At 31.3% G+C, this 11,606-nt stretch overlaps 1 protein-coding gene across 1 annotated transcript; it reads left to right on the top strand.

Annotated features, from left to right (window-relative positions):
• The first annotated feature begins 2,029 nt into the window (after positions 1-2,029).
• Positions 2,030-11,388, top strand: LOC102673691 (sortilin-related receptor-like). Its single transcript, XM_006618760.2, has 10 exons — positions 2,030-2,318; positions 4,398-4,652; positions 4,731-4,892; positions 4,981-5,241; positions 5,328-5,593; positions 5,668-9,917; positions 9,986-10,239; positions 10,388-10,865; positions 10,971-11,180; positions 11,296-11,388. Exons 1-10 carry the CDS (start codon positions 2,055-2,057, stop codon positions 11,355-11,357), a joined length of 6,462 nt encoding a protein of 2,153 aa, XP_006618823.1. The 5' UTR covers positions 2,030-2,054; the 3' UTR covers positions 11,358-11,388.
• The last annotated feature ends 218 nt before the right edge of the window (positions 11,389-11,606 follow it).

Here is an 11,606-nt window from a genome sequence, read left to right as displayed (position 1 = left end):
AAAAAAAAAAAAAAAAACGAATGGAACACACATTGTGTAATAATTTAAAGAATTTCCTCTTATATGATCCTAAAAAATATCATGATTCTACGGAATTAAAAAAAGAAAGAAAAATTATTTAATTGTTCTTTATAGACATTTCTGCGTGTGTGATACAGTTTTTATTGAGCGAGTTTTTAATAATTAGAGAAGTCCAGAAACTCAGAATGATATTAAGATTCTGTTTGCAAATATCTCGCTTGATATTAACTGATATCCTATTCATATTACAATCACGCGATTGTCACACGATATTCTTATCCTTTATTTTTCATTCTTTTTGTCTTTTTTTTTTTTTTTTTTTTGATATTTTTAAATATTTATCATGTTAATTTTTTTTTCTGTTTCGTACAAAGAGTATAAGAATGATTTAATATTCAGACTTATATTCGCGATCATTTTATTTCAATAACGATTATTTAAGAATTAATTATTTTTATTTTAATATCATCTAATTACAATGCGACTCATTTCAATTGACGTCGACTTGTTCCATTATTCTTGGAATGCACTTTATTCTAACGCGATAATATATTTCTCGCAATAAGACCTCTGAGTAGCACATGAGGATACGTTTGTAAAACGTCTCATCTTTTTTACTATATTATACTGTGCGCTTCATACTAATTTGTACATACGATCATTATCAATGCAGTGTACGCCTAGACAAGAAGATGAAAAGCCATAATTAACGAACTTAATCAAAAGAAAGAAATGAAATCGACAACAAGTTCGCTTTTTTCTAGTTTAATGCATGTGCATTTAGTGGATATTTTTTAAACTATTCGGAGTCGCATTGCTACACTACACACAACTTAATATTTCATAGCTATGTGTTTTATATATAAATATAAATATGATTATATATATATATAAATACGAGATAATGAAGGACGATAAATTATAAGAAATAAAAATGTTTATGATAGAAAATATATGATAATTGTAAAACTATATGATGATTATATTTATAAAAAAATCCTTTGAATATTTCCATTTCCTCATATCATCATAAGCATCATCATAATTTTATATTATTCATAGGTAAGTAATTATCAATATATTTTTGTTTAATTAGATTAAAATTATAAAAGTTTATTATTTTTAAGAGGATAAATTTTTAAAAAATTTTTATACATAATAAAAAATTATTTATCATCGTAATTTAATCATTTTTAGTCGCATATTCTATTTGAATATTCATATCGTGAATAGAGGAAGACCTTGATGATGCCTCCAGGAAATGATGGTCATTATCTAATATAGTTTTATTATTACATCTGAGAGTGACCATTAAAAGTACTTACTCCCCTAGCAATGGCTTTCAATTTTATTACGAACATTTTTGTCCGATAACTATGTTTTGTAATTGTATCACGATTTATATTTTAATATTATTATTTCTTAATTATTAATTTTCACACAATATCACAATTTTTTCTTTCATTTGCATTTTATTTGTAATTAATATTATAGATCGATTTAATATATAAAAAAAAAATAGATATATTTATTAAAATATTATTATTTTAGTATTGTTTTAAACAACATGTTAATAATATTTTTAATATTTTTTTAAAATTACTTCTGATTAATTCTAACACAATTTAAATTTAATCGTATTCCAAAAATAGTTCGTAATCGCTACAAGATGTCATTACGTGTCCAATGATTGTCCGTGATTTTTCTTATGGCAATTTTCATTTATTAAAGACATTTATTAAAGAAATTAGAATATTTAGAATATGAATAAAATATGATGAAAGAACATCAGTTTAATTTTTTTTTTATTAAAAGTTTTAGTGTAATTAATATTTATCATTATTCTTTAAATTTACTTTACATAAAGTCCGATTTACAATGAATTGCGCATGCGCATTGATCTGTATTAAATTGGATATATAGTTGCTTGACTTGAGAATATTCTATATGAAATGTCTACATATACATATATCTTTAGTTATATATATGTATATATATGTACATAATGATTAAAGAAAGTTAGTCTGAGCAAGATGGCCGGTCGGACGACTTCGGTCTTATATTACTCTGCACTTTTGTTGCATTTAATATTATTAACGAGTTTCAATAACGGGCAGAGATTTGGTCTCAAAGCAAAAACTCTTCATATTACGGAAGATTACAATTCTTATGGTTATAGACAGCCGCTTGTCATTAATCGAGACGAATATTCGGATGTCAGCGAAACGTCAGCTAGTCGAACGCGCAGGGATATTCCTTCACAGATCTCAAATAATGATCCAAATATCACGACAAAGGTATGCAATTATCATTTTCTGTTTTATTACCATTCTGATATTTTTGATCCTATTCGGAACGATAATTCTATCGATTCATTTGCCGCATAAAGTAGTACATTGTTTTTGTTCTCTTATCACTGCGTACTTGTTATTCACCGATAGGAGAGATTTTAGAATTTTACGCGGCAGATAATAAGGGCGGTATATACAACGCTGTCTTTGTACGGCAGAGAGCGGAGAACGTAATTGCCGTATTATGTCCCTTCCGGACTAAATTTAATCAATCTTGACGAAACGGAGTAACGCGTCATAGTCGTTCTGTTATTGACATACAGAGGTCAGTAACCGCTCTATTCGTCTTCTTTATTTCGGCTTAAGCGTTCATTGATTGTTAAATATTTTTTGATCATGAAATCTTTCGTTCACTTTATAACATACACAAAAAAAATTACAAATGATTATTTTTAAATTCAATAAGCATAAGTTACACAGCGAAAAATATTATAACATTCATGCATATTAAGTTTTCAAACTTGTTTTTTTCGAAAACAATAAACTTTGGACAAAAAACTTTATTTTACATTTTTTTTAATTATAGTTATTTAATAATCAGTTTATGTTTCTATTGTACGCATTATTTATTTCTAATCACAATGTCAAATAAGGTATCAATACATTCATGTAAAAGTATTAAATAAACATTGATTATATTTAATAACTAGATAACATTTAATACGATCATAATTCATAAATAAAGTCGAAATTATTATTATTATAATGTTATTGAATAATGATTGATCATTATATTATTTATCTTATCTTTTTCGATATTATTAAGATTAAATTGATAGGAAGAATACTTTCAATTTTTTTATAATTATATTTAATTAATTATATTTATAATTATAGTTAAATTTAAATATTAAATTTTTATTTGAAATATTTCAAAGAAAATGTAAAAGGAAATAAATGAGGAAAAAATGCAATATTATTTTTTTCGAAGCACAGATTAATACTATTTATAGAAATGTTCTCTGATGATACAACAATACGTGACAATTACTCATAGGTAAGCATATATATATATATGTGTGTGTGTGTGTGTGTGTGTCATGCTAGTAATGTAATTATATCTAATGTAAAATACATATCTAAAATAAATATATATATATTTATATGAATGACAACAAAGGAATATTATGTGGAATATATAACGACCAACCAAGTTAAATCGTTAAAATATGTTATATTCAGTAAACAGAGATTAAGATATTCGTCATTTGTAATGGTATTTAAAATACGTGTATTTTTTTAAAAATAATTATAATCAAAAATTTATATTATACATTTTTTATTATAATAATAATTGTAATTATAAATTTAAATTTACGTCATAAAAAATAAAAAATAATATTTTTACAGTATTTTTAAAATAAATTTAATTATTTTTTAAAAATTTTAAATTTTAAATTTTAAAAATAAATTAAAATGTAATACGTACAAAATAGATTAAAATTTTCGATATAAAAATTTTGTTTTTGTTAGATTAATATTTTATATAATAAATCATATATACTTATATATAATATTAATTAATAGACAAATATTACCAATAAATTTTTACGAATTCCTTTCACTTTTTTTTTCCTATATATAATATACTTGCATTGCAGGAACAATGTCCTTGAAGTTATTTAAGATCACAGAACAGAAGAAAAAAGAAAAATGAAAAATGAAAAATATCTTTTTATTTATATTTTTTTATATGTATTTCAAATTTCTTTTTATTATATTTCTTTATATTTATTTCAAATATAGATTAACATATTTATAATGGTTCTATGACATAACATTCGTTTTTATTTATCAATCGAATATTGTATCTAATAGATATATTATTTAAATTACATTGCCAGTATTGTTTAACCATATCTATAGTAAGGAATAATAAAATTTGTATTCCTAAATAAATAAATATGTTTCTCCATTTTTAACTTATTTTTAACTATACTATTATACTATATGATAATAATTTTATTTTTGAAAATAATGCTACATTAAAAAAATTAAAAATTTTTATGTTTTTTATTTTCATAGGTCAATGCTTTAAATGATTCACATCAACAATTAATAGTTCATTGGGTAGGAGAAAGATCAAATGTGATAATATGTCTAGCAAGAGACAGTACACCAGTAAGAAGCAAAAATCCCACACCTAGTCCTAGTGCTGTGTACATAAGTTACAATTATGGCGATACATTCGTCAATATAACCGAAAAATTCCGAATCAGCACTTTTCAACAATACGCTACTTTGGACAAATTTACTAATCATCCAAAATATAACAGATTCGTAAGTTTATCTTTTTTTGATATCCTCAAATTTTCTTAGCTGTTCATTGTTCTCTTAATTTTATTTTATATCTTCCAGTGTATTTTTGTGGACAGTACACATAGATTACTTTTTATCACGCCAGACAATGGTGAAACTATCAATGAAGTGTCAGTACGATTTCATCCTAGTGAAATCTCATTTTATGAAAATGATGTTAATATTGTTCTTGCTTTGGATAAAATGAGCCCTCTACCTAGCGTAAGTTTTATAATCTTATATTGTATATTATATATATATATATATTTATATATATTTATTATATTGATTATATTGATTATATGTTTAGCTATGGTTTTCGACGAATACAGGCTACAAATGGACATTATTACGTCCTTATGTAAAAGCATTTTTTTGGTCTCCTGCACCTGCATTGATAATCGAACGAATGCACTCAGATGGAAGAAATACTGTTTATCAGATCGATTTGCAAAATAATTTACAAAATGATTCGGTAACACGCTTAATTGAACCATTTACATTGATCATTTCAGACGTGGAAGACTTTCAAATTAGAGGCGATTATAGATTTGCTACGTCAAAGAAAAAGGCATGTAAAATAGGCTAAGTATGAATTATCTTCAATTACGTTATTTAAACTTGAATTGTAAATAATTCAATTTTTTTTTTTCATAGAACGAAACGGAACATTTGGATCTCTACGTATCTTATAAAAATTTTAGTTTTATTAAAGCTGAATTTAATACAGCTTTACCAATCAAGAATTATCATATCGTCGACGTTTCGTATAATAGAGTTTTTATTGCTGCTTCTCACAGTGAAACGCAAGCGAATCTATACATTACAGAAGTTTTAGATCAGAAGATAGTTACATTCACTTTATCTCTTGAAGGAATTCTTGCGTTTTTCCCAAATAGCACTTGGAAAGACAGTTGGTTAAAGTAATTAGAACAAATAAAATAAAGCAATATATGAAACGATGATAAATTAAAACTTTGCATGTGCTTTCTTTCAGTGATGTATCGGACGAGCCATTTACCGATTTGTACAAAGTAGAAGGTCTCCGTGGTATTTATATAGCATCACAAGTAAAAGGAACACCAAAATCGGGATCTATCGGCCCGGAACATTTAGTTTCTTTAATAACATTTGATCATGGTGTAACATGGAATCCCATAAAGGCACCCACTGCAAATCACGAAGGTTTTCTAATTCACTGTGCCAAAGACTGTTCATTGCATTTAAGTCAACGTTTTAGTCAATTATATCCTGTAACGAGATCGGTATCTATTATGAGCTCGAAATCTGCTCCTGGAATTATAATGGCTACTGGAGTAATAGGACCGAATCTCAAGGGTCATCCTGCCCTGTATGTATCCAGAGACGCTGGCCTTACTTGGAAACAGGTTCTCAAGGACTACTACTTCTTTAACATAGGAGATCACGGTGGTCTTTTGGTAGCTGTTAGATACTTCAAGTCACGTGGAGAAACCAGAGATATTTCTTATTCCACTAATGAAGGAGAGACTTGGCAATCGTATGAATTCAACGAAGAAATGCTGCGCGTTTATGGATTGATGACTGAACCGGGGGAAAATACTACAGTTTTCACGATGTTTGGTTCAGCTAGTGGCCAGCACCAATGGCTAATTATCAAGGTTGATCTGAGAAATGTATTCGAAAAAGATTGTACCAAGGATGATTTTAAATTCTGGTCACCATCAAGTTCAGATCAACCAGTAATGTCTTGTGTGTTAGGTCGGAAGGAAACCTATCAAAGAAGAGCAGCGAGCGTTAATTGTTATACAGGAGTAGATTATGATCGGCCAATAAAAACGGAAATATGTCCATGCGATTTTAACGATTATCAATGTGATTTTGGCTTCATACGAGAAGGAAATCCTTATCATTGTATTAGAGATAAATCTGTAACTTTCTATGATCCTTATGCTGTACCGAATATTTGTGAACCTGGAGCATTTTATAATCGAACTAAGGGTTATATTAAGATAAACGATGATGAGTGTGTAGGTGGTTTAGCCAGAAATTTCGAACCAGATGAGATTCCATGCCCTATGAAGGAGAAATCTGAATTTCTATTAGTTGCTCAACGAGAGCACATTTCACGAATAGATTTAATAGAAGAGAAGATTGAAACATTGCCTATTCATGATTTAAAGAATGTGATAGCAATCGAATTCGATATGAGAAACAATTGTCTCTATTGGGCAGACATTGTTAACGATACCATAGGTAGGCAATGTTTTAAAGATGGTACGAGTTTTCCTGAAATTCTAGTGGAAACTGACTTGAGTTCTATAGAAGGAATGGCACTCGATTGGGTTTCTAATTTGTTATATTTTGTTGATGGTGTTAAGATGAGAATTCAAGTAATAAGAACAGATATATCAACCATGGGAAGAATGCGAAGAACGATCCTAGGATCTAATAATCTACAGAAACCTAGAGGAATAGCGGTTCATCCGATGAATGGATATATGTTTTGGACTGATTGGGCTCCAGGAAATGCTTCGGTATCAAGAGCCAATCTTGATGGATCGGATGTGAAAAGATTATTTGTGGAACCAACTGTCGAATGGCCAAATGGGATAACTATAGATCATATAGCGGAACGTATTTATTGGGTAGATGCTAGACAAGATTATATTGGGTCTAGCGATTTCGATGGGAAAAAATTCAAGAAAATAATCTCTAAAAATGAGAGAGTTTCACATCCTTTCGCTGTTGCAGTATTCAAGGACAATATGTATTGGGATGACTGGAAACAATCTATGATATTTGTTGCAGATAAGGATCATGGTGTCGGTATAACTACTATATTAGGCCACTTACCAGGTTTGATGGATCTTAAGGTATTCGCGCACAGTATGCAACATGGTACCAATGAGTGTGCTAATAATACATGTTCGCATATTTGCGTGGGTGCGCCCCATGGTCATGTCTGTCTTTGTCCTGACGGAATGGAAATGATCGAGGGCAAGTGCATGTGTCCAGGAGGAATCACCCCATTTGCCAATTTCACGTGTCCTAGAGTAGCCAGTACGTGTGCTCCGAATCAATTCACTTGTGCTAATGACGTATGTATCCCAGGATCATGGCATTGTGATCGGGATAACGATTGCGGCGATAATTCGGATGAGATCAATTGCGCGTCGTTGACCAGTTGTACACCAAATTTCGAATGTGATGGCAAGTGTATCTCAAAGCACTGGGTTTGTGATTTTGATGTGGATTGCAAGGACGGGAAAGATGAAATGAATTGCAAATATCCGCAGTGCTCGGAGTCGCAATTCAAGTGTGACAATGGTAGATGCATATCGCATAGATGGCGTTGTGACGATGAGAACGATTGTCGAGATGGTTCTGATGAGAAGAACTGTCCCAAAAAAGAATATCCCACTACGTGTAGGTCTGACGAATTCCAATGTAAATCGGACAAATCTTGTATATCTAAGAGTTGGAAATGCGATGGGGAAAAAGATTGCGAAGATGGATCTGATGAGGCCAAGTGTGACGATATGGTTTGTCAAAGTTGGCAGTTCACTTGTAACTTAATGTCGAAGGAAAAACATCGTTGCATATACAATTCATGGGTTTGCGATGGGGATAAGGACTGTGCCGACGGATCCGATGAAGTAAATTGTACCATCACCGTGCATTCATCGGTTCCTCTACCCAGTTCTAATTCTTGTAATAGTTGGATGTTCATGTGTAATAATAGGAAATGCGTGCCTTATTGGTGGAAATGTGACAGCGTGGATGATTGTGGGGATGATTCGGATGAGATAGGCTGTGGTAACGAAGAGGCCGAAGAATGGACCGTAATATATCCTACGGAGCAGTCAAAAGTCTGCCGTGAACATCAATTCCAGTGCTTAAACGGTGAATGTATACAAGATTCATGGCTTTGTGATGGTTCCAACGATTGTACTTCCGGTGAAGACGAAATACACTGTGGAAGCAGTGATCATTCCTCTTGCAGAGAAGATCAGTTTATGTGTCGTATGGACGGTACTTGTATTCCCATAAGGAATGTTTGTAATGACGTAGAGGAATGTCCAGATGGTAGTGATGAATTGGGTTGCTCTGAAGAACAGTATTCCAATCCGGCAGCTACACCGTCTTGTTTCCTTGGTTTATTCCCTTGTGACGAGACACGGTGTATCCCTCTAGCACAATATTGCGATGGAAAACAAGATTGCGTGGATGGTTTCGATGAGAGCAATTGCGAGAAAAATAATTCGCGTGTTTACCAAGTGCTTGAAATGGGAGTGGACGAACGATCTATGAACGCTACAAGTTTCGTTTTCTATTGGTTGATGCCTGTACCCAATAATATTACTTTCGAGTTCCTACCTTCGATAGCATATGCTATACCTGGGGCAAACTGGACCAATGCCAGCAATTGGGTCGCTGATATGGAATATCAATTTAATAATTTGAAACCATACACTCGTTACAATATCACTATTTACGTTAGAATAAAAGGCCAATCTACTGTATTCCCTCCAGCAAAATATTTCACTGTTACAACAGGTGAAGGTGTTCCTTCAGAGCCGTGGAATGTAACCGTAACTCAAAGAAATGGTACTAGTGTAGAGGTTAGCTGGCAACGTCCTTTGTATCCGAATGGACCTATTACTGGTTACGAAGGATTCGTAGCGCCACCTATTCCACCTATACGATTCTTCAGACAAAAAACTTCTGCCATTTTAAATATGCCATTCGAGGCTGGAAAAAATTATTCGTTTTGGATAATAGCAAAGAACAAGGAACGAGAATCTGCCTCATCTAACGTAACTATCTTAAATTTCGATGGCTCCGCTAATATTGATAATATCGAAGATCTTAAGGTAGAATCAAAGACCAATCATTCTGTGATTTTGACATGGAAAAAGATGGATGATGTTTCTTATATCGTTACACCGAAAGGTCCGACAAATTATCCTACGTTACCAACAATTCCTGTATCCATTAATCGTGTAGAAGTGTCAAGATTAGCTCCAGGAACTAATTATACTTTTGAAGTCAGTGCTGTAAGAAAGAACTACATTGGTAAAACTAAGACTATTACTGTAGCTACGGACGGCACTCCTTTGCCAACTATTACGAACCTGGTTGCCCAGCTAGTGAAACCGCATGGGACCTCGGTAAAACTTACTTGGGACCCGCCAAAAAATCCGAGAAAAATAAAATGGCAGTACGCGATTCATTATGCGGTGAACATGATAGAATTCTTCAAGGGTAAGAATTCAATATAAGGCATAACTCATAAATATGGATTCTATTCTCATTAGTCTTATTATTTTTAGAATACAAACTTTTAACGACGAACTTGTCGGCAACTATCAAAGAACTGGAAGCCTGCGAATCTTACGTGTTCGCAGTAGGTGTGAACGGCGATTATGGTGCTGGACCATTAAGTCAACCAGTTACGGTGTTCACGCATTTTAATCAACAAGCTGCACCAAAGAAAGTAAAAGTCACTCCTACGGACAATCTTAATTCCATTATTATTTCTTGGAGTGCCAGTTGTCCTAATATCGACGAGCCTATTAGATATACGGTGATTGAGAAATTTTTAAACTTTTGCATTATTATATATGTATATTTTTCAAATCAAGAAATATCTTTTATTTCTTAATATTAATTTGAAAACGATATATCGAATTTTTCTTTATTTAAAATTAAAATTTTTCAAATATTTTTTCCAGATTACTGTGACAGAAATGACTCTAAATAAACATTTCGTAGTGACATTACCACCGACTAATGAAACTGTTATGAGACATAAATTCAATTCGATCAAACATGGTGGCAAATATAAAATTATAATATCCACGGATGTGGAAGACGCTATACCAAGTCAATCAGTTATTTATACGGCGCCAGACATTCAGCCTCCTCATCAGGTGAACGTTCTGCACAAGGATCAAGGCTTTATTATTTTTTGGCAAGAACACGATTTACCATCCACTTTGAGCAATGTTAAATATCATTACGAGATTTTGGTAGTAGAAGGATCGAATACGATGAAAGAATCGTCTGCCAAAATATATAAAGTTGATCAGCCACCGTATATATACAAAGATGCGAAACCAGATGTTATCTATACATTCGCCATTCGATTGGTCACCGAAGAAGGTTTCCAAAGTCCTCTCAGCGAAGTTTTTAGCACTAGATATAGTGCCGGTAATTATGAGAATTATTTTTTTAATTATTCCTAATAAAATTGCGATAGATTTTATTTTTATTGCGATATCATTGGTACAAGTTATAAAAAAAAAAAAATTTCAGAAGTGTCATCGTTACCAGTAACGATAAATACATCCAATATCCTCTCATTCGCGATACCGATCTGTTTGTTGATTATCGCTTTGGGATCCGCATTGGCATATTTTGTTGTCAGACATAGAAGATTGACTAACAGTTTCACACAATTTGCTAATAGTCACTATGATACCAGACGTGGACAAGCAACTTTCCCGGGTACTACAGACGGCTTAGGTATATTTATATATTGTTTAATATATTAATTTAAGTTTGAAAGATTGAGTTTGAATCTGAAATATTTTAATATATATGAAATTTTTTAAAAATTTTATTTTTTTTGTAATTTTAGAAGAAGAAGATAGTCCTGTAATCCGAGGCTTCTCCGATGATGAACCGCTAGTAATAGCATAAACTCGTGAAAAAAATTACACATACAACAACATGACATGTTTACATCAATGAACATATCCAGAAAAATATTTAAGTATATAGGTACACTTTATATACACATATATGTATACACATAATATTTATATTTTAAGAGAAATGTGCTAAGACACTATACGTTTAAATATAAATATATATGTGTATATATACATGTATATATTAGATAAAAGATGGCCTGATCATAAAATTGGAAAGCTTTTATGAAAGTGGCTC

The sequence above is a fragment of the Apis dorsata genome, unplaced genomic scaffold, assembly GCF_000469605.1.
Source record: "Apis dorsata unplaced genomic scaffold, Apis dorsata 1.3 scaffold_374, whole genome shotgun sequence".
NCBI lineage: Eukaryota > Metazoa > Arthropoda > Insecta > Hymenoptera > Apidae > Apis > Apis dorsata.
Note: the sequence above shows the minus strand (reverse complement) of the source record. Positions and strands in the feature narration are given on the sequence as shown.

What these genes read in the sequence shown, in the direction of transcription:
- LOC102673691 (XM_006618760.2), top strand. Translation starts at nt 2,055, where the DNA reads ATGGCCGGTCGGACGACTTCGGTCTTATATTACTCTGCACTTTTGTTG. An exon ending in AAATGAGCCCTCTACCTAGC is followed by an intron (nt 4,893 to 4,980) that starts GTAAGTTTTATA and finishes TTATATGTTTAG; the next exon opens with CTATGGTTTTCGACGAATAC. An exon ending in ACGAGCCTATTAGATATACG is followed by an intron (nt 10,240 to 10,387) that starts GTGATTGAGAAA and finishes TATTTTTTCCAG; the next exon opens with ATTACTGTGACAGAAATGAC.